Source organism: Haliotis rubra, unplaced genomic scaffold, assembly GCF_003918875.1.
Source record: "Haliotis rubra isolate DU_JTF1 unplaced genomic scaffold, ASM391887v1 Scf871, whole genome shotgun sequence".
NCBI classification, from domain to species: domain Eukaryota; kingdom Metazoa; phylum Mollusca; class Gastropoda; order Lepetellida; family Haliotidae; genus Haliotis; species Haliotis rubra.
In genome coordinates this window covers 185,729-209,628 of record NW_025767603.1, presented here as the reverse complement: position 1 = coordinate 209,628, position 23,900 = coordinate 185,729, and the positions used below count along the sequence as shown (strand labels likewise).

At 40.4% G+C, this 23,900-nt stretch overlaps 1 protein-coding gene across 2 annotated transcripts in view; it reads right to left on the bottom strand.

Moving 5' to 3' along the window:
• Positions 1–23,654, bottom strand: part of LOC124263213 (caspase recruitment domain-containing protein 10-like) — a 77,110-nt gene extending 53,456 nt beyond the window's left edge. The window contains exons 1-3 of one of the 2 annotated variants that reach the window (XM_046697797.1): positions 23,404–23,654; positions 5,760–5,946; positions 4,655–4,783 (exon numbers count right to left, since the gene is read on the bottom strand). In XM_046697797.1, coding sequence (XP_046553753.1) covers positions 4,655–4,783; positions 5,760–5,946; positions 23,404–23,457 — 370 coding nt within the window. In that variant the 5' untranslated portion in view covers positions 23,458–23,654. The remainder of the gene's footprint in view (positions 1–4,654; positions 4,784–5,759; positions 5,947–23,403) is intronic. The other variant, XM_046697798.1, reaches the window with a different exon arrangement.
• Positions 23,655–23,900: the final 246 nt, after the last annotated feature.

Here is a 23,900-nt window from a genome sequence, read left to right as displayed (position 1 = left end):
TTTTTCTTTTATATTTTCATTTTTACGTAATCAGAAAATTATTAGAAAAAGATTTCTTAAACAATATGTATGGTCGCCTATTTCCCGATATCTGTGGCTTTCCGCCGGTAAAATAACATAACAACTGGAAATACATCCGCTTTGAAGCTTCAGATGAATAACATGCTGCTGCAAATCGCTTGATGTCGGGCATCGTTCGAAAAGCTCTGAACATCAACAATATCACTGTACCCTTGCCAAGAGTATTTTCACAGTTGTAAGAAGCGATTTTATTGGATAAAGATTGGTTTCTAATGACGCTTTTTCGCCACAGTCTGCTATAAGGGTTGTGATTGGTCAAAATCAGACACGTGACCTAAGGCAGCCAATCATATTACGGCAATGGATACCGTCCTCGTAAACGAAAACTTTTAGATTTGGGCAAAAGTTTTGGGTAAAATAATGCTATTCTGAACATATTAAGCAAGAAATCGCTACCTATACGTAAATTATGGAACTTATTGGATGTATCGTGCTAGGTTATGACCTGTGACAAAAATGCTTCATGTATGTATTTTCGCATTAAACATCGTGTCCGAGCGTGAAGATTGAGGCAGCGAGTGCCGAGATGACACTTGTCAGTGACTTGACTTGCATTACATGATCGCACAAAAGATGGAAATAGTAATTTTATATGTACGTTTGACAACTTTTATGAATGCTGTTGTTGATTTTATTCATTAGTTTATTCAATTTATTTAATAATTTCCTCGAAACATCGTTACTTTGCTCTTTGACAATGTTATTGTGGACCCGCTGCCGAAGCATGTGTCCGAGAATCGTTGTTTTCAATAACATTGCGAAAAATAGTTTATAATTTTAATTCTGCTGATAATATATGATAAATTGAAATTTAATAAGTGTTTTCAGACATTGTGAAATGTGATAGATTTGATATATGAATCAAAAGTCAGGTAGGTTCCTAAAATTATGTCTCATTTTGACGTGACTACTGCCTGGCCGATTAATCGGCCTCCGGTGTCTGGGGACTCATAACGTTGTGGCCGATTATTCGGCCTGCGGTGTTGAATGGGTTAATAGATTATTACTTAACTTAGTAGCTTCTTCCTCTGACACATCAAATGAGACATATTTGAGGAACAAAGCTGAATACAACTTCCTCCTATGTTTGCCAGTTGACACAAAATGTCGGTTACAAGGTCAACAGTAGAATGTCAGGAAAATGTACTCAGGCATGGTCTCACACTGTGAATCCACCAATAGTGATTCATCAATATTCTGGAATTACTATGCACTTTGTACCATGAATAGTTGACTCTTCCAAATATAGCCCTTGGCCTTCTCTTCACACCACCATTTATACTCAATGCCCCCAGCCATACTCACCCATCAATAGTTTGTGTTTCCCTTAGGCATTGCTAGCAGGGTGCAGGCCCTGCCTTTTTATTTGAGCCCTGCCCTTCTTTTAATACAATAATTGATATTAACACTTGGTTGTTTTTAGTTTTTATTTCATGTTGCAGTAAAAAGAAATAACTGTGCTCTTTGAGTCTTTAAGAATCCCATAGGTATGGATAACTTAACATAATACTTGGAATTCTGTAATTGCATGCCCATTTTGAAATTCTGTGACCCTGCCCTTTTAGATCTTGGGGGAAACACTAATAGAACCCTCAATCATCTACATGCTGGGCACCCACCCTCAACCCTCACGGTGCAGACCCTTCACCCACCCTCAATCATCCATATGCTGGGCACCCACCCTCAACCCTCACGGTGCAGATCCTTCACCCACCCTCAATCATCTACATGCTGGGCACCCACCCTCAACCCTCATGGTGCAGACCCTTCACCCACCCTCAATCATCCATATGCTGGGCACCCACCCTCAACCCTCACGGTGCAGACTCTTCACCCACCCTCAATCATCCATATGCTGAGCACCCACCCTCACCCATCACCAGACCCTTCACCCACCCTCAATCATCCATATGCTGGGCACCCACCCTCACCCAGCACCAGGTCCTTCACCCACCCTCAATCATCCATATGCTGGGCACCCACCCTCACCCAGCACCAGACCCTTCACCCACCCTCAATCATCCATATGCTGGGCACCCACCCTCACCCAGCACCAGACCCTTCACCCATCCTCAATCATCCATATGCTGGGCACCCACCCTCACCCAGCACCAGACCCTTCACCCATCCTCAATCATCCTTATGCTGGGCACCCACCTCACCCAGCACCAGACCCTTCACCCATCCTCAATCATCCTCACCCAGCACCAGACCCTTCACCCACCTCAATCATCCATGGGCACCCACCTCACCCAGCACCAGGTCCTTTCACCCATCCTCAATCATCCTTATGCTGGGCACCCACACTCACCCAGCACCAGACCCTTCACCCACCCTCAATCATCCATATGTTGGGCACTCCACCCTCCTCACCTAGCACCAGGTCCTTTCACCTTACCTGTTGGCTGGGCACCCACCCTCAATCATTCTCACCCACCCAGCACCAGACCCACCTTCATCCCTGGGCACCCACCTCAATCATCCATATGCTGGGCACCCACCCTCACCATATGCTGGGCAGCCACCCTCACCCAGCACTTTTCACCCACCCATCCAATGTTGGCATCCATCAGCACCAGGTCATCTCAGCATGTGAGCACCAGGTCACCCACCCTCAATCATCCATATGCTGGGCACCCACCCTCACCCAGCACCAGACCCTTCACCCACCTCAATCATCCATATGCTGGGCACCCACCCTCACCCAGCACCAGACCCTTCACCCACCCTCAATCATCCATATGCTGGGCACCCACCCTCACCCAGCACCAGACCCTTCACCCATCCTCAATCATCCATATGCTGGGCACCCACCCTCACCCAGCACCAGACCCTTCACCCATCCTCAATCATCCATATGCTGGGCACCCACACTCACCCAGCACCAGACCCTTCACCCACCCTCAATCATCCATATGCTGGGCACCCACCCTCACCCAGCACCAGACCCTTCACCCAACCTCAGTCATCCATATGCTGGGCACCCACCCTCACCCATCACCAGACCCTTCACCCACCCTCAATCATCCATATGCAGCTGCACCCACCCTCACCCAGCACCAGACCCACCCACCCTCACCCAGCACCAGACCCTTCACCCACCCTCAATCATCCATATGCTGGGCACCCACCCTCACCCATCACCAGACCCTTCACCCACCCTCAATCATCCATATGCTGGGCACCCACCCTCACCCAGCACCAGACCCTTCACCCATCCTCAATCATCCTTATGCTGGGCACCCACACTCACCCAGCACCAGGTCCTTCACCCACCCCCTCAGTCATCCATATGCTGGGCACCCACACTCACCCAGCACCAGACCCTTCACCCATCCTCAATCATCCATATGCTGGGCACCCACCCTCACCCAGCACCAGGCCCTTCACCCATCCTCAATCATCCTTATGCTGGGCACCCACACTCACCCAGCACCAGACCCTTCACCCACCCTCAATCATCCATATGCTGGGCACCCACCCTCACCCATAACCAGACCCTTCACCAACCCCCCATATGCTAGGCACCCACCCTCACCCAGCACCAGACCCTTCACCCATCCTCAATCATCCATATGCTGAGCACCCACCCTCACCTAGCACCAGACCCTTCACCCACCCTCAATCATCCATATGCTGGGCACCCACCCTCACCCATAACCAGACCCTTCACCCACCCTCAATCATCAATATGCTGGGCACCCACCCTCACCCATAACCAGACCCTTCACCCACCCTCAATCATCCATTTGCTAGTCACCCACCCTCACCCATGCACTGACCCTTTGTCCACCCTCAATCATCCATACACTAGGCACCCACCCTCACCCATAACCAGACCCTTCACCCACCCTCAATCATCAATATGCTGGGCACCCACCCTCACCCATGCACTGACCCTTTGTCCACCCTCAATCATCCATACACTAGGCACCCACCCTCACCCATAACCAGACCCTTTCACCCACCCTCAATCATCAATATGCTGGGCACCCACCCTCACCCAGCACCAGACCATTCACCCACCCTAAATCATCAATATGCTGGGCACCCACACTCACCCAGCACCAGACTCTTCACCCACCCTCCATCATCCATACGCTAGGCATCCACCCTCCATCATCCATACGCTAGGCACCCACCCTCCATCATCCATACCATCACGCTAGGCACCCACCCTCCATCATCCATACGCTAGGCACCCACCCTCCATCATCCATACACTAGGCACCCACCCTCCATCATCCATACGCTAGTCACCCACCCTCCATCATCCATACGCTAGGCACCCACCCTCCATCATCCATACGCTAGGCACCCACCCTCAGCCATCCATGGACCCTGTGCCCAGCCTTACACTCCCTGCCCGGATTTTCAGCTAAACTTGAACCAATGTTAAACTCAAAATATCTAAGCAAACCCTTGTGCCCAAACTCTGTCATCCATGACTGTGAGTTATCTTATACTACTTGCAATGAAAGAGGTGAGATGAGGGTGTGTTGGGTTGGGAGAGGTTGGTGGAGGGGGAGAGCTAGGGACCCAGTTGACGTATGACAAGACAGAACTGACTCACCTGAGGGGGGTGATTTAGCAATTCTGTTTGTGATCTTCTGGAACACATGCGGGTACTCATATTCCAAACACTCCATAAACTGCTTGAACCCATCTAGTCCCTTTGTCAGCAGTATATTGAGGAAAGTTCCTGAAGCAAGCAAACAGCCATGGTGAGTACCAAGCATAAACTGATATCAGTGTCATCAAGCATTACTGAATGATATCTGTGATTGTTGACAGAGAATGTTATTCAAATAACAGATTAATATGAAATCAAGCACTACTGAATGATATCAGTAATTATTGACTAATATCAGTGAAATGAAGCATAGCTAAATGGTATTATTAATTATTGCTACCCATGAAGGTCCAGGTTAGAATGTGCCTTCAGTAACCCATGCTTGTCGTATGAGGCGACGAACGGGATCAGGTGGTCAGGCTCGCTGACTTGGTTGACATATGTCATCGGTTCCCAATTGCACAGATCGATGCTCATGCTGTTGATGACTGGATTGTCTGGTCCAGACTCGATTATTTACAGATTGCCACCATATAGCTGGAATATTGCTGAGTGCGGCGTAAAACTAAACTCACTCACTCACTCATTAATTATTGATGGAGAATGATATTAAAATAACAAACTAATATCAGTGAAATCAAGTGTTACTGAACTATATTTGTTGCAAGAGAGGTTGATGCTGTTTATGATACACAGAATGAAGAAAAACAAGAAGACAGAGTCATCAATATCCCCACAATGGCAAAATACTCTTCATGATTATGTCTACGAGTTAATATTTAGGTGTGTATATAGAACAGTGGAAGGAGAGTCTTGAAAGGTTTTTAAAGTTCTGCTCCAGAAAGGAACACTATCACCAATTTCAGTCTAAGTCAAACTTGTTGCCATGGAAATGCCAAAAATATTTTATTCAGAAATCCCAAACTAGCAAAAGGCACCAGTACACCACCAGATCTATATATGTGCCAAGTTTGGTGAAGAAACAGTTTTAGAGTTCTGCTCCGGAAAAGACAAATGTGCACGGACGGACGGACGCATGCACGCACTCCATTTTAATACCCCCCGCAAAACGCGTTGTGGGGGATAATTAATATGTGCCACTCACTTGCACGAGATCTTCGTGTTGGGTTACAGTAGAAATTATTAATTTCATCACAGTCACTTTCACTGAGGACGCGAGCACTGCGCAGCTGGCCAAAGAACACCGGAGGAGAGACGGAGCGAATGAGGTCATTGAAGTGGTCCTCCAGGAAGTCACAAAAGTTCTCTTCTGTCAAGGAACTATAGTCCAACTGGAACAGAAACACTCATCAAGGATACAAATTTATAGTACATTCAGACAGCTAAACATCATATATAGCATTCTTTTTCAGAAGAAGTCCTCCTTGGGGTACATATAAGCATTTAAATATGCATTTTAAATCCTACGACAGTTGTAACTATATTTTGCAATAAAATATTTACAAAACAAAAAAACTCGTTTTGTCTTGTGAGACCACCCCTACAGGGCCCCAACAGACCCCCTAAAGCCAAGAGCAGGTAACTGTCGCCGTCTACCTCGTACCTAACTTTTCATGCTGTCGTTCTGTTGAATAGACGTGCGTGGTGTTCGTTTCGAGTTTGCTCTCCTACCGATACAATGAGTGTAAGAGAGTCTCAATCTGTATGTATGGTTCCTTTCTTTACGCACGGGCGTTAGATGGACTTCATATGTTGATATTCTCATTCATCTTTTGTTGTAACTTTGCCGTGGGTTCTCTGTTTTCCAGCCTTGTGGCAGGCAAAATGGCGGACCGCGCGATCGTGGTTTCCTGCTAGATCTTGGAGCTTGTAGTAGGGAGTTCATATATTATGTTTGCATATATGGTAGGCTTGCCTAAATTCTCTCTTTTCAGCGAATTTGGTGGTAAGTCGTTGTTGATAATTTTTTGATAGTGTTCGTTTTGTATCACTCAACTTTACTCACTATAGTATCAGGGATAATCTACAACATATAGTTATATAGTCTCCCTGCTAGTATGTACACGCAGGTGCGGCTAGCCTTTTTTTCTGCTTTGCATTGTATGTTTAGTATTTAAATGGCTGTAGCTTGTAGCATTTAAATATCACCTGTGCGTTTTATTTATTGCTATTTACTTATATGTTTGCTGCGTCACAGTTCCTGCTAATAACACTGGCATGGTTCTGTTTGTTGCAGTTTAAGCCCTGTGCGTTGTGCCATGCACACTGCCACCACAGGACGGTGTTTAGCCGAGGACACTCACGACGCTCAAGGATGTTCATAATAAGCACCCTTGCGTCAATATTCTGTTACATTATGTTGCGTTATGTTACACATATACACATTTCATACGTTTACACACCATGTGGCTCATAGTGGCCGAGGTTGTGTCTTTTGCCTGGGTTTCTGCTCCTCATGCGCATTCTTTCAAGCATGCAGATTTTATGTTTTTCACTAATCTGCTTCAGGCGGGAGATAATTTTTGATGAAAGGCTTCTAAGGAAATCCCTTTATCGTCCCCCCGCCTACGCCTCCCCCACAAACAATGTTGCTACACTAACGATTGCTTTCTTACTTATAGCAGCAGCGGGAGATCGTCGGTGCACGCTCTTATCTCAGATGTGGTTTCCAGACTCCGAAAGGAGATTGGTACCCGGTCTACGGGTAGAGGTTGCACCGGCGCATCAATTGGGGGAGGTCCCGACCCGAGCTCTGGCTCCGGGAAGGGTCCGACCTCCCGGGGACGAGCTTCAGCTCCGGGGACGTTCTGAACCTGGGGACTACCACCGACCCGGACTTCGGCCCCGGTACGGCATTGATCCCCGTCCCCGGTAGCTCAGGCCTCGGCCTGATGTCTATCGACGCCCAGGCCAGGAGGCTGTTGAGTGTGACAGAGCTGCCGATCACCTCGACGCTCCTAGGTCTACCCGTGTACACCAGGGGAAGCCTGCATTGCCAGGCTACACCCATGTGTCTCGGGACCAGGGTTCGGACTCTCTGAACCTGGGGACTAGCACCGACCCGGGCTTCGGCCCTGGTACGGCGCAGATCCCGGGCGCCAATAGCTCAGGTCTCGGCCTGATGTCTAGGCCAGGAGGCTGTTGAGTGTGACAGAGCTACCGAGCTGCCGATCACCTCGACGCTCAGAGGTCTACCTGTGTACACCAGGGGAAGCCTGCATTGCCAGGCTACTCCCATGTGTCTCGGGACTGGGGATCGGACAAGCGCCGACCTGGGCTTTGGCCCCCCATATGGAGCAGATCCCCGGCGCTGTTAGCTCAGGTCTTGGCCTGATGTCTATCGACGCCCTGGCCAAGAGGCCGTTGAGTGTGACGGAGCTACCGATCACCTCGATGCACCGAGGTCTACCCGTGTACACCAGGGGAACCCTGCATTGTCAGGCTACTCCCAGGTGTTTCAGGATCGGGGTTCAAACTCGAACCGCCGACCCGAGCACTTATATATATATTTATATATATATGGGTTTATAAATAGCGCCATAGGCTATGTTGTCATATGCTCAGTGCGCTTTTGGAGAGTACTGGGGGACTTTTAAGTATCGAACTGAGAAAGTGACTCGGTAAGAAGAACGTGTGGTGAAATAGACAAATGAAATTATATAAACAGTTAATTTACTGTCATAACATATAAAAAGCTCGCGCCTGTGAGCTCACACCAAAGCCTTCACCGAGTATTCACCGGACAGCCCGCTTCCAAGTTGCGCGAACCTATTTCACTGCGCACATGCTATGAGCGCAGCCCAGATGTTGAAACCAGTTTTCTCCAGAAAAGTCGGGGGAAAATTAGTGAAACGTTTGAACTCCGATTTCGCGCGGGTTTTTTCATGGCGTTATTTTTCAACTTTATAACTTGAATTTGCATTTTTGACGATTTGTTTCGGTAAGTCCATACAGAAAGGTATCAGAATCTGCAAAGTTGTGTTTTACGTTGCATGTGACCTTTAACTAAACGTTTTCTCACGATCCCTGGAAGTAAATTACTTAACAAAAGAGACTGGATAACTAAATTAGCGATCACCACATAATCCGACATGAGGGGCAGTCGTGTCAGTCTCTAGTCAAACAAACATCCTACTTACAGCTCGCTGGCGTCAAGCAGTTGACAATACACTGACAACTGGAGGCCAGCCCTGATAAGTTGTTCATTGTTTTATGTAGCTTGCGAGTATCAGTGAGTAGACCAATTAGTAAATGTCAGTGACTTTATCCAATATTCATATTACTTACAAACGTTGTCTGTTATTCTGCTGTATACATATACATGCACATGGTTGTCATTTGCAGGTTTTTATAAGCTTGGATAAGTAAAATACCTGATAATATAGAACACACTTTATGGATAACAACTTTATGGATAAGTTGTTATCCATAAAGTGTGTTCTGTATTGTACTTCCCAACTTCTAAAATGCCACTCAAAGAAGAAATACCTGATAAGTAAACAATTTTGGCGAGTCCCTTGAAATTTTACTTATCAAGTTTCCACTGTAGATGTGTTGTGGGCACAGTGAATAATATAGTGCATTCCTCTGCATACTGGGTGCACATTTGCGCATCGTGTAATACCCCGCAGAGGACTAACAAACTTGAAGTGTATGAGTCCTAGTTCAGAAAATTGGTTTCCCAGAGAAATGTCAAACATTGAATACAATTTTAAGTCCATAAACAGCTTAATTCTTTGCTTCTTTTTATCGTATGTAATATGTAATATCATGTGTAAACTTTGTCCTTCTTTGTGCTTGAAGGCGTACTCAAACATGCCCCGCCAAAAACAAACTTGCACATGTAGTTGTTTAACCATGCCATGACTCCTAATGCATAATCTAAGAAAGTGATGTCAAAATGGGCATGCTCATCAGCTGTAAGTGACGTATAGACATGAAATTCCCCAAATGCAAGTGCGAGCACTGGAACTACTTAATTGTTTATGTGGTATCAAATTATGAAAAAGCTACAAAAATTCTTAAGACCTACAAACTGTCTGTATCCCAGTGGCAGCAGTATGTAATTCTTTTGTGTTCATTTGCGATTTTTATGCATGTAGGATGCAGGGTTTCACATCGGGTAAATTCCTGGTGGTCACATGACAGATCTTCTTTAGGCTGACTTTACATTATATGTTGACATGTACAGAACTCGAAAACAAGCAGTATGTGGGAAATAAATTAAGTTTTTACTGAAACAAGAAAAACTATTTTAATCAAAATAATTTTTCTCAGTTTGACTTTCAAGCACAGTAAATTCAGAGACCTAGATGAGTGTCTGATGACAGTGATATAGTCATTCTCTTCCCACAGAGGCTACTTGTCATATGTTCTTACGAACATCTGTTCTAATACGGCCCTATCATGGTGTGAGTGTTCAGGATTCGTGATTGGTTGCAATCAGATTTAGTTGTGCAATCAGTGACGTTTCAAATGTGATCATTCGCAAGGTCTCGGTTATTTCCGCACGCTTTGGGAAAACTAAAACCTCTTCCCCTGCGCAATGCGCAAACCTTTCTTCTAGACAGAACACAGTCATGTAATGATGGATATCAATTGGTGACCGGACAAAATCCACCCGGACAAAATCCACCCCAAAATTGCCACCCCGGACAAAATCCACCTCTTCTTAACAAAAAAATGGACAAAATCCACCCTTCATATCAATTATCGACCTCGTTGACAACGAACAATCTAGCCATTAAATGTCTTGTGAGTCACTTGAACACATGTCCCCAGCAGAGGAAGGATATTTGTGGCCACACATTTGCTTGTATTAGTCAAGTTGGATCTTAGTTGATGTAACACGTGTTCTGATTGGATAGAAAGAAGGGCGATAATTCGTGTTGCGATTTTTTGCTGCTAGGGGATTTTACCAGAACAGGGAAATATAGCAGTATTAGAACAGAGGTTCGTAGGAAGATATGCCAAGTAACCTCTGTGGGAAGAGAATGTGATATAGTGTGAGTTCAGAAGTATTGTATATGCTGAAGCTTAGGGATTATGATAGCATTGTGGTCATTGTTGGGAAGGGGTCTAGATCTCTGGTAGTTTGTATTTTTAGAATGGTATAAGAATTATTGTAACTGCGTCCCGTCTTCAAGCAATATGTCATGTGTAAATAGACCTACCAAAGCCTCAGGTCACCTCCTGAGTGAGTGAGTTGAAGTTTATAGTCAACAGGTCACCTCCTGAACATCAACCTATTAAAATATTTTACAGATCATTTTTGGCCATCATGTTTCATCACACTGAAGAGTTTTGATAGCATTATATGTACAATGAAGTCTCAACAAAACTGGAATGATGTCACTTATTTTAAAGACATGTTCAGGAAATATATTTATAACTGATGTAAGAAACACTGGCAGAGTTCAGTTTACCGAAACAAAGATGGTTTATGTATTTAGTAAATGACACATCATCAATATGGATGTGCTAGTTGCAAAGATGACGAGATTTTGTTTCACGCCAAACAAACCATGGTTTTATAGATATGAAAATACATGACGACCACTTATAATATTTGTCTGTTAAGAACAACACCCATCTGGGGTGAGGCCCTTTCACGTGTCAACCTGCTGCTCTAAGGAAATATATTTCACAAATCATTAAAGAATCTTTTCCTTCATATTTCTGGCTAACAGGAAATTACAACAACTTTCCATTGGCTGTTCAAAAATATCTTAATTGAGGAAAGTTTGATATTCTTTGTAGTGTTTAAACAATGATTAAGCTTTGTTGTCGCTATGGAAGGAAACCCGGATGTTAAAATCATAACCTATCTGTATAGTTACAGTTGTAACATTATCCGCTACACAGGGGTAGTATCATTAATCCAGCAGTAAAACAAGCTTCATTAAATGAATAATTCTTTTAAACAAAAAATGACCTGCTCAATAACTTGACTACTTTTATTTCATGTCAACATTAATTCTTGGAGAAAAAAGCCCCCTGCATATGTTTCAATGCTGATTACCAATACTATTGACATATTATTGATATACTGCTGCTGATAAAATGCTTTTAATAAAATACTACTGATACTCTGCCATTGATACACTGATATTAATACAATGCCATCATAATACTGGAATATTGCTGAGTGCAGCGTTAAACAATAAACAAAAACAATGTTATTGATACAGTGCTATTATTACAATGTAAAAAGTTCAAATTTGTAAATTGTTGTAATTCTTGAAGTACATGTATCATAATATAGAAAATAATAAGGGATGACATAAAATTTCAGATATTAATCATGTCAAACTTAACAGACTAGAGTCATTGTTTACAGCTCCAATTTCATCTTTAAATTAATACCTTCAAATACAACTTCACAACAACTCTAAGGTGATTAATTATAACAAAACCTTCAAAGGTGGTAAATATGGAAAGTTGAAGAGCCTGTCTTCATATAGTGAAACATTCAACAGGTCAATATCAGGCAAAATTAACATGGCAGTCTAACAAGGGCTCTGAAATATATTGAAAACATGAAAATCTCAACTCGCAAGCTTTGTCTCTTGCCATTTCAGGTGTCAGCCCGATCTGTCGACAAATGAAAAATAGGATGTTGCTAACCATCGACAAAACAAAAAACCCGGAGTGTCGACATCGCGTGGTCAACATACCGTGACGGTTTTAATTAATGAAAGAGAATGTTTGCTTAGCGGTTTGCAAGTGGCTATGGCGGCTACAGCTATGCTCGTATCATGAGTAAATGAATTAAGTTGATTAAAAAGAATGTTTTTTTAACAATTTGCAAGAGAATTAAGGTTGCAAAAACAGACCATTATTTTACGTTATGCGAGTGGAAGGATTACCATTTTGGAGTTTAACATGCAACAACATCCGGAAAGAAACAGAGAGCTTACAAATTATTTTGTGATATTGGGAGAAGGATTATCGAAATGCTGTTGTAAACATTAAGCATTTGGGTATATGTAATAGATCATGAATATTTTGTTACCCATGTCAAAATGGCAAACGCTATGGTGCTCGTTACATTGATTGACAAAATTCATAGAGGTCAGAATCTTTACCACAATGGATTCAAGTACAGAGTCAACAGACACAGAGCTCAAAAAACATACTGGAGATGTACAGATGCAACCTGTCCATATATAAAGGAGTTTTGGCAAGAAGAAATAACTGGACTCATCTTTTATATATTTATTACTTATACACCTGCAGAAATCACTTGTTTATATAAAACACACACCCAAATATATTGTGTGAGCATTATGAAATATATATACAAATATGTTATATTGTGTGACATATGATACATGCATGTTGTTATATTGACTGAATAACTATGTTGTCTACTATATATATCACACTCTGTTTTAATTGGTTTGTTAATTTCGATGACACTGGGAGTGAAGTCACTCATGTAGAACATCACCTCCCTTTTCCCGGACTGTCAAGTAATTTGGACGGATTATTTCTTGTTGTCGGCAGTCCGGGCATAAACCCCATTTCAAGCAGTTCTATCTCAAAGTCACATGACCAAATGAAGAGTTTTCACAAAATACTTTTGTTCCAATACACACCTGCAAGGCTGGATAGAACATTATTCAAACTCTACCAAACACATTTCCCATGCATTTTATCTTGCCAAATTGAAGGTAGAATTTACCTCAAACTACGTAAAGAAATGTCTATCTCGATTTTCACCCAAAATGGGCCTAAAACACCGCAGCGAATTTGATACAATACTATCCATACAATGCTATTGACACAACAGCATTACAATTCCCTAATGTTCCCATATTTGTTACTGAGATATGGAATGCAAACTTATGAATCTACATTTTTCATTTGCAATTTATTTCAACTTTGAAACAACCATGTTTTATCATTGCCAGCAAAGTAAGTGGCCATGGCAATACCATGGTGCAAAGTGCAGGAATCTTGCTTACCAGGCCCTGGAGCTAAGGCATGTGTTCACCTGCTGCTAAGAGACTATAAGTGAATAATACCCTCTTGAAACTAAAACAAACAGTAATTTCCTTTGTTTTTTATGTTATCTGGGTAAAGCAAATAGTTCATTGTGAACTTAGCTCTCAGAGTGAAATATAACAATCATTATCAACTAAGTGGTATCCCTAAACCTTACTTATATTAGAAATATTAATCTCTTTCAATTTCCATGTTCTTTTGTCATTTTAAAAAAGCAACAAGACATATATGACCTTAGTCTATAGTCTGTTTGCAGTGAAAACGTACCGATGAATTTCACTTTAAACAAAAAAGTAAAACAAACAAGTGTAGAAGTGAGCAAAGCTCACATACCCCCGCTTCCCACTTTGGGACATGGAAATGACTGATATTGCTATATATAATGTGACAAGGATCAGCAGCTCACAAGACTTTCTCTTTGACTCTACTAAACTTTATATAGATGTTAGATAATAGTTTTGGCATGTACTGATTACGGTAATAATTTATGGAAACTAGATTTTTTTGTGTTTTCCGTGGAAACCTGACATACAATTGAACTTGACTGTCTCATGTTGCACACAATGAAGTGGACGTAGATGAAGATTGCTATTTTTTAGCACATGGCATATCTGTGGGTCATGATTAACTTGTGTATTACGTTTGGTGAACCTAGCATGTATAGTTTCGATGATGATGCCGTGGTCAGGTAACCATCAAATACATTTTGCATGTACCTAGCATGAACCTAGCATGTAAACTTTAAGAGATATGCTCCGGACAAAATAATCGAACACATTTGGCACTAAGTCATGTTTCCATGGAAACAGCAAAAAATACAATTCATATCTGGATCTAAACCCCAAAAGGCACATCTAGGGATCATGCTTGATATGTGTACCAAGTTTGATGAAGCTAGCATGTATAGTTTGGAAGATCTGCTCCGGACAAGATGACATCCTCATAGTCACAGCCTAAGTCGTGTTTCCATGGAAACAGCAAAAAAACTAAATTCTGAAAAAACTTTAAAATAGCAAAAGGCACATCAATGGGTAATGATTAACATGTGTGTGAAGTTTGGTGAACCTAGCATGTAAACTTTAAGAAATATGCTCCGGACAAAGTTTCTGGACGGACGGACGGACAGAATGAACGCTATACATGTATACCCCCGTTACTTCGTAGCAGGGATATAATAAAGTGAAATTAAGATTGCGAATCCTCATAATTTTACCTTGCCAACTGAACATTTAAATCTCAGAATTTTATTCAACTTAGGATAAAAGTTGTTTAACAAATGATCATAGATTCAAATCGATATTACTGGTTTGCATTACAAAGGGGTAAGCGCAGTAGTTGGAACAGTCAAACAAATGCACGTGCGGTACATGAAGAGCGTTTACTCCGAACAACTCATGTTGTTCTTGGTGTTTCATTTGATGTGCATACCCCCTTGTAATACAAACCAATAATAGCAAACGTGATCGTTTGTTAAACAACTTTTATCCTAAGTTGAATAAAATTCTGAGATTGGTACTGGACCAATATTTGTGTGCTGAATGCAATGGTAAGAACCAAAACACTACGTTTACAAATATAAAAATTATACCGACACAATCGGCCACAATTTTGATTGTCTCATTCTTTCAGTCCACAGTTAAAGTGTAACACATGGTTTAAGGTAGTGAAATTATTGTTTCCTTTCTATTGAAACAATGCCACTGGCAGGACTCAGATGTGATTGTACAAGAGATCAATTGAAAATGTTTCCAAATTGATGACTTCACTCTAAAGTTTGGACCTCGAGAAAAGGCGTCTGCTTCGGCATCCGCCATTTTGGTTTGTTTATCAAAACAATGAGTGCCGGTACCAATCTATTTTTTTCTTTAATATGGTTTAAAAGTCATGCAAAATTGCAATTATATGACCATTCTCAAAACTATTGCATACTAACATAAAGGAAATACAAATGTTATTAGTATCTTTTACTACATAACATTACCGATCATGGTCACTGAACTTGCCGATCGTATTGGGTGAACCGGTTCGCGAAAAATGTACCGCAATATATCGTATTGTGAAGTTCAAATTGCAATATACCGGTTAACCGGTATTATTGCCCAACCCTGATGAACATCAAATCAATCATGCTTCCAGTCATCTCACCCCAGTTATTTCATCCTGTGTAATTGACTTCCATCATTTATAATCCTCTAGCTGTAATTACTGGTACCTGGTAACCTACTCATGTTAGTCCCCATCATGTGAGGTATTGTTGTTACTGTCAGTCCGTCACCACCATATACAGTTCTGTACCACATTCACCCATGAAGGTCCAGGATAGAATGAACCTTCAGTAACCCATGAGAGGCGACTAACGGGATCGGATGGTCAGGCTCGCTGGCTTGGTTGACACATGTCAACGGTTCCCAATTGCGCAGATCGATGCTCATGCTGTTGATCACAGGATTGTCTGGTCCAGACTCGATTATTTACAGACTACTGCCATATAGCTGGAATATTGCTGAGTGCAGAGTAAAACTTAACTCACTCCCTCACTGTACCACATTCATTTTCAAGTCTTGCTTGACACAGAATAAGGATCAACGCCAACTGTCACTGTTACAATACACAGGGATGAGAATGGGTATGAGTGAAAAAAGAAGAAAATGAGCCGTGGGTGTTAAGGGCTGTAGGTCCCCATGCCAGATCCAATGACCCAGTGCAGTCAAATCCGCGGAAAATTTTCATCCTGAATATACTAAGGACGTCATCAATAAGAAATTGTCTGTTTTGTCATAAAATTTAAGTAAACACTAGTGCAACACCCCTTGTACCTTAATGATTATGTCTGTAAGGGGCAAACCAGTGGGTGACATAATGAACAACACACTCAACAGCACCTTGGCCAAGGCGTCGATAGTCATCAGGTCAAGACCTGAGCTACCGATACCGGGGATTGCATTGGTTGTATCTAAAGAAAGATGCAGTGAAGCCAAAGTATGATACGTATCCCAATAATATGAGTGTGATACGTATCCTGGTAATATAAGTGTGATATGTATCCCGGTAATATAAGTGTGATATGTATCCCGGTAATATAAGTGTGATATGTATCCCAGTAATATGAGTGTGATATGTATCCCGGTAATATGAGTGTGATATGTATCCCGGTAATATGAGTGTGATATGTATCCCGGTAACATAAGTGTGTGTGATATGTATCCTGGTAATATGAGTGTGATATGTATCCCAGTAATATATGTGTGATATGTATCTGGGTAATATGAGTGTGATATGTATCCCGGTAATATGAGTGTGATACGTATCTGGGTAATATGAGTGTGATATGTATCCCGGTAATATAAGTGTGATATGTATATGTATCTTGGTAATATAAGTGTGATATGTATCCCAGTAATATGAGTGTGATATGTATCCCGGTAATATAAGTGTGATAGGTATCCTGGTAATATACTACCCATCAAAAGTTTAGACTCACTGAAAGCACTCACTATATGTTATGTATATGTATGTGGTTACATCGAAGATGAATTTCTCCACCAACTTGGGGGAACCAACTGAAAACCTTATGCAGATGAATTGCACAAGGATGATGCTTCAAATTGCGAAAGGCATGAGCAAATGTCGTGCATGTGAACAGATTCGTTTTGGTGTAAAGTTTTGTTAAGAATTCGCCAATTTTCACAGATTTTAATCATTTACTGAACTCATGACAATAATCTTTTCAATGTTACGAATATGTTTTACAATACACCAGTTCATAACTAAACAGTACCTTTAAACAGTATGGAATATTTTGCAAAAAGCTAGTTTAGAACAGTGGACAAGTAAGTGGCTACATTTACACTAGTGAGTCTAAACTTTTGATGGGTAGTATATAAGTGTGATATGTATCCTGGTAATATAAGTGTGATATGTATCCAGGTAATATAAGTGTGATATGTATCCAGGTAATATGAGTGTGATATGTATCCCGGCAATATGAGTGTGATACATATCCAGGTAATATGAGTGTGATATGCATCCTGGTAATACAAGTGTGATATGTATCCCGGTAATATGGGTGTGATATGTATCTGGGTAATATGAGTGTGATATGTATCCCGGTAATATGAGTGTGATACATCATCCAGGTAATATGAGTGTGATAAGATTTGAATCCTGATGCAATATTTTTCTTTTGTAAGTTCATATTCCTTCCCTTTTTGTTGGAGAAACACAACACTGAATTTCAGATAGCAAAGACGGGATATTAAGGGGAGAAACTTATAAGCTTGGGGACACTCAGTATTCAAGTGTTTACATCAAAATAATTTCTAATGTAATGAATCAAGACAAGTGACAAGTCTATTTGTGTTTGAGACCATGCGACCCATAGTGCTGTATAGACCAAAACACATACAGTGCACTGTTTCTGAACACATAAAATATATATCTTTCTTTGCAAACTAATCACAGAACCATCCATCAAGACAAGATCGTCTGCAAACATAACTAAATGTAGTTTCAAGAACATGTATACCTGATATACCACTCTGTTTGAGCTCCGGCACTAACCCATTGACAAGGTGTATAAATAGCTTTGGTCCCAGCAAATTTCTTCATTAATTATCACTATTAGAGTCTGGTTAACTAAACTCGGATAAGTAAACAATACCGCTTAACTAAACGTTTTCTCACGGTCCCTGGAAGTAAATTACTTAACAAAAGAGACTGGATAACTAAATTAGTGATCGCCACATAATCCGACATGAGGGGCACGTGTCAGTCACCAGCTAAACACCTACTTACAGCTCGCTGGCAGCACGCAGTTGACAATACACTGACAACCGGAGGCCAGCCCTGATTAATTGGTCCATTGGTACATATGCATACATATACATGCATATGGTTGTCATTTGCAGGTTTTTATAAGTTTGGATAAGTAAAATACCTGATAAGTAAACAATTTTGGCGAGTCCCTTGAAATTTTACTTATCAGGTTTCCACTGTATTTGCATGCTTTACGAAAATCATTAAATGCCACATATAAACGATGCTTATGTTTTCTTAAATATTTTTGACACAGTGACTGAAGGTTAAATATATTATCTACTTCTGATTAATTACTCCTGAACCTGCCCGAGACTCAGCAATAATACTTCTGTAATTCTAACCCCCCAAAATAGATCTGACGACAAAGCAAAATACCTTGATAGTTACTGAGGTCAGCTGGTTCTCCCCACTATAATACTAGCATCCCAGAAGTGCAGTGAATTAACCTTCAAAATAGGGTACTATAGTACTGTCGGAAATGCTAGAAAAATGCTTTTTAGCCTTAACATCTTTATAAAGGTGATAAATGTACTATGTTGTCAATATATCAACTCGCCTATTGTCTACCTAATTTTTATTTCAATCGATTTAACATTCCCATGCATTTAAAGGGCAGTTTACAGGAGAGAATTTGGTACCTAAACAGCAACTTAAGATTTTTTCAGAGTTCAACAACAGAAATCTGAAATAGTCTTTACATTTATGCTAATAATACAGGTGGTGTCAAAATATGAATTAACGTTTTTTCTAAACAAATAAATGTTGAATGTTTGTGTTACTTTACTTAATTATCGTTTCTTTATTGAAGACATTTTAATATAAATGTTAAGTCTTGATAAATAAGTTTCCCGTCATGCATGCACATCTTTATCACAGCGTCCACTATGGCCAATGATTTGCAGTCGATTGTTGCAAAGATTGAAGAAAAATATATATATTCTAAAGAAGCTACACCAGTGACTTCGTTAAATCTTTGGCCAATGTTCACAACTAGATTAAACTGACCGAATTACATCCATATTTTTTTCAATGAAATATACTGTTGACATGCAAAACATTTATTAAAACGTTGCACATTTCTACAATCAGTCGATAAGATAACACAAGTGATTGGATTCTTTCCAATGTACAGTAATTCGTATGTTTATTTCAAAACAAACACACATACACAAATGATCCCTTACATAACCGATACGTATGCTATACGTCCACATATTCAACGTTTTGCAGAAAACATCTATTGAGATGACCCCTCCCCCGAGCGTGTGCTCAGATGTCAATTTCACCTGTCGATACCGTACATGCTGATGACGTAACACAGGCAGTTAATGTTTGTATCAAATAACGTCCCACTACCTCTAATTTTTCTAAGTTTTGGGTATTTTCATTAGTAAAAACACATTTTAGGGCACGTCTCAAACTTTATTCCCTCGGTCTACATTAGGTAGATGTTTCTTGAAGTGATATTTGTTATTTAAGTAACTGTAATACCTCTGAATTTTAAATATAAGTCAAAAAGCATTTTTCTAGCATTTCCGACAGTACTTTAATATTGAAGCCTTTTTAATAATTCAGGGGGTATACCATCTGTACCGGAGGATTTATTTTCCTTAAATGAATTAATAGCTGCTGGAATCTCCCCTTGAGTAATTGCACCAGATAAACTTAGGAGTTATTACAACTTACAACTTGCACATTCTTCAATATCTCAGTCCATAATGAAATCTGTAACCTCAATCAACAAATCATCAAATGCAGATTGCTGATCTACACTTCCTGGACTTAATTACATTTCAAAATATTCAAACCAAATTTGGGCTATACAGACGAAACATGTAGTTTCATATGTGACAGAGATATGATCTTTCTAGAAAATACTTAGAATCCTTGACAGCAACACTCCCGGAGACTAATCTCACCCATGAAATAATCTGTATACTGTTGCCGATTATCATTACAAGCATTACAAAATGACTTTTTATTTTTAAAATAATGTTTTTAAATTAATGTTTTACACATTCAGAGTAAAATCAAAAAGGTATTTTTCTTTTTGCTTCAATACATTACATTCATTATCAAACCAAATGGGTTGTTTTTCGATGTACCACCTATCCCGGAAGTAAATACTCTTGGCTGAACACCCACAAAAATGCAAAAGCTGCAGAAACTAATCAACAGCAGTATTAATGTCAACTTCATCTGACAAATGATCAGCTTCATATTACTTCCCATGTATATTAAACTGTAGGTTCAACTCTCAACTCACACCCATACATCACATCAAATTTACAGACAGAAAATGAAACCTACCCATTAAAGGAGGGGGATCTGATTCACTTCTGAAATCTACAACTAAATCAAGTGCATATTCAATGAATCATATATGTTTAAGAGTGGTATATTGAGGTATTGTATTGTGAGCCTTATATCGTGATACAACAATGTGCTGCTGTATTGTAACACAACTAAAAGGAAGTATGTTGAATTAATACGTCCCAAGCAATCTTCTACTGAACTTTCTGTGTGAATGCTAAATGGAAAAAACTACATTTATAGCGTAAAAAATCTTCACAATGGACAAAACAAACTTTCGCATTATTCTCCCAGTATATCTGCTGTCATTCATAAGACTTTTCAAAAAAGCCATATATACCGAAGTGAAGGCTTATTCTTAATCTTGTTCAGTGATTAGACAGTAACCAAAAACATCATGACAAGCTGCCATGATGATGTGTCTAAAGATGTATCTTTGAAACAAAACTCTCAACAACACATCATGCATGAACTGCCATTGAGGTGTTTTGATTTTGAAGATTTATGAATCAGTTGTTCTTATCTGACAATGTGTATTACTGTCAGTGTCATTGTCTGGTGACTTTGACCAACGAAATCTAACTGACTTGAGACACTGCCAACAAGACCATATATGCTGACAGTCACATTATGTGAGCATCAAGTCACCTATACTCTGGCTGCAGGCTCATATGTTGGTTGATACCATAACATTTAACATCAGATAATTGTAAGTCACAAATATGAGTGTTTAGGCCAACCCTTGCATTGCAAATTTGAAATGAGCACCAAAACATATTTTCCTGATTTCAAGTTAAAACTGTTTGTGTTTTGAACTTGTTTCCATGACAAACTCTCACACTGACAATGTCAAAGATGTCTAATGATAACATACTGGCTGAATTCAGTCTTTTCAGAGAACCTCACACATGGATGAAGTCCTATGATAAAACCTCACATAAACATGTCTACTGACGACTTGAAAAGCTGATGCAAAAAAGTTAATCCTGTAACACGAATATGTTTGAGATGTGTCACACATAACTCATGTCAGTTTTATAATCTCCTAAAGTGGATCACATAACACACATTCAGCCATTATGATGACACAATGCTCAGTTGTTGCTGTAGATTCAGAACCTGGAATTCACTGGCTGTTCTGAATGAGGATTTTGTGTCAGTAAACCTGGCGGTACTACATACAGTGTATCATGAATTCTTGATTGCATAATAACATCCTCCACAATGCCTACAACTGAATATCCCGAATAATGTAAACATTTAGTGTTAATGGAATTCAAAGACCCTGCTCTTTCAGAGCATCAATGCATCCATTATTGTACTGATAATGGTCACTTAATTATTGTATCCATGCACTGACAATGTTTAATGATACATTGTATCCATGCACTGACAATGTTTAATGATACTTTGTGTCAAATGATAACGGTCAATGATTAATTGTATCCATGCACTGACACTGGTCAGTGAAACATTTTATCTATGCACTGAAACTTGTCACTGACACAGTGTATCCATGCAGTAACAATTGTCAATGATACATTGTATCCATGCACTGACAATGGTCAATAACACATTGTATCCTTACACCGACAATGGTCAATAACACACTGTATCCATGCACCGCCAATGGTAAATTGTATCTATACTGACAACTGTCAATGACACAAAGTATCTATTCATTGAGACTAATCATTGAGACATTGTATTTATGCACTGACAATGGTCAGTGATATCTTGTATTCATACACTATGGTCAACCCTACACAAATAGTCAATGTATCCATGCACTGACAGTATAATGTCAGCGAACTAACCAACCAATACATATATACATGCATATACATGTATGTGAACTCAAATAAAAAAGACACACCAAGAATAAAGATATTGGTTAGAACGATTATATTGTATAGGTTTAAAAAAACAAAACAATAAAAAATATGGAACAGGCTGCAGCATCATTGTTAATCACAGTGAGTTTGAGTGAGTGAGTGAGTGAGTGGGTTTTAGTTTTACGCCACTTTTAACAATATTCCAGCAATAACATGAACCCCCCGTCTTTGGGGTGACAACCCAAATGTTAGTCACAATTGAAATGCCAGTCAAATTCCCAATTTAAATCGTCTATCTGAACTGAACACTACCTTATAGAAATATGTTTGCATTTATGTAGTTCCCTTTCTGCCAGATGGTTCAAACATATTCTTGTTAATAGCACCAGTACATTCCTAATGGCACACTTAACATCTTCAGGAGCACCCTGTGGTAAACTTTAAAAATCTTAAACTATTGTCCTTGCAAAGTAGCTTGGAAACCAACATGCTCGATTCCTTTTGGATAATTTTTTCAGTATTGAAGACAATATATCGGTACATGGTCTCCAATATAGTCGAGCCTTTATAACAGCAATTAACTGTTTCACTTAACAAATGATATTCCATCATATTGGATATCGCAAAAGTTAATAAATTAATTGATGATACACATGTGCAGGTATAAATAAAATAATAACTTCCAGTAACTTTCATGTGTTAGTATTAATGATTGAATCCTGTTCATTTCATGCCATGCTTTATCCACGTGCATGAGAAACATCAATTTTTAGTAAGCCTATCTGCAAACGAATTGAAAAGGTAAAGTGTCACCTTTGTCCTCTCAGGTGTGGTGTCGTCCATATCTGCTTGTTGCACGTTGTCCATTATGTCACTGACATGTCACGTCCATTTGGAATCAGCTGTCAGTTGGGGCATTGTCAGCTCGTCTCCGCTGTTTCCTGTGGAGTGCGAGTTATCAGTGTAAATGCGCACGGTTACACCACAGGTTGAGAAGGCTTCTCTACTTTTATCAAGACACTGTTAGTTACTTCCTGGTTGTACACGCGAGGTTTGTTGATAAGTGCCGGGATTTGACAGAAATCTAGCCAATCAACGTGCTTCGTTCTGCCTGTGACGTCCTCTCAGATAACATGGTGTGGGACTGAATTTATCGACTTGTACACCCTGGTTGCATCTCGCGTATTACTCAAAGTGACTGTCATTGTAGGTGCGCGCCGAAAATACAGTATGTAAACAACGGAAGAGACAAACACATGTGACAGGTTTCATTGGATAGAATAGTATAGCGACGACCGAGGTAATGCTCA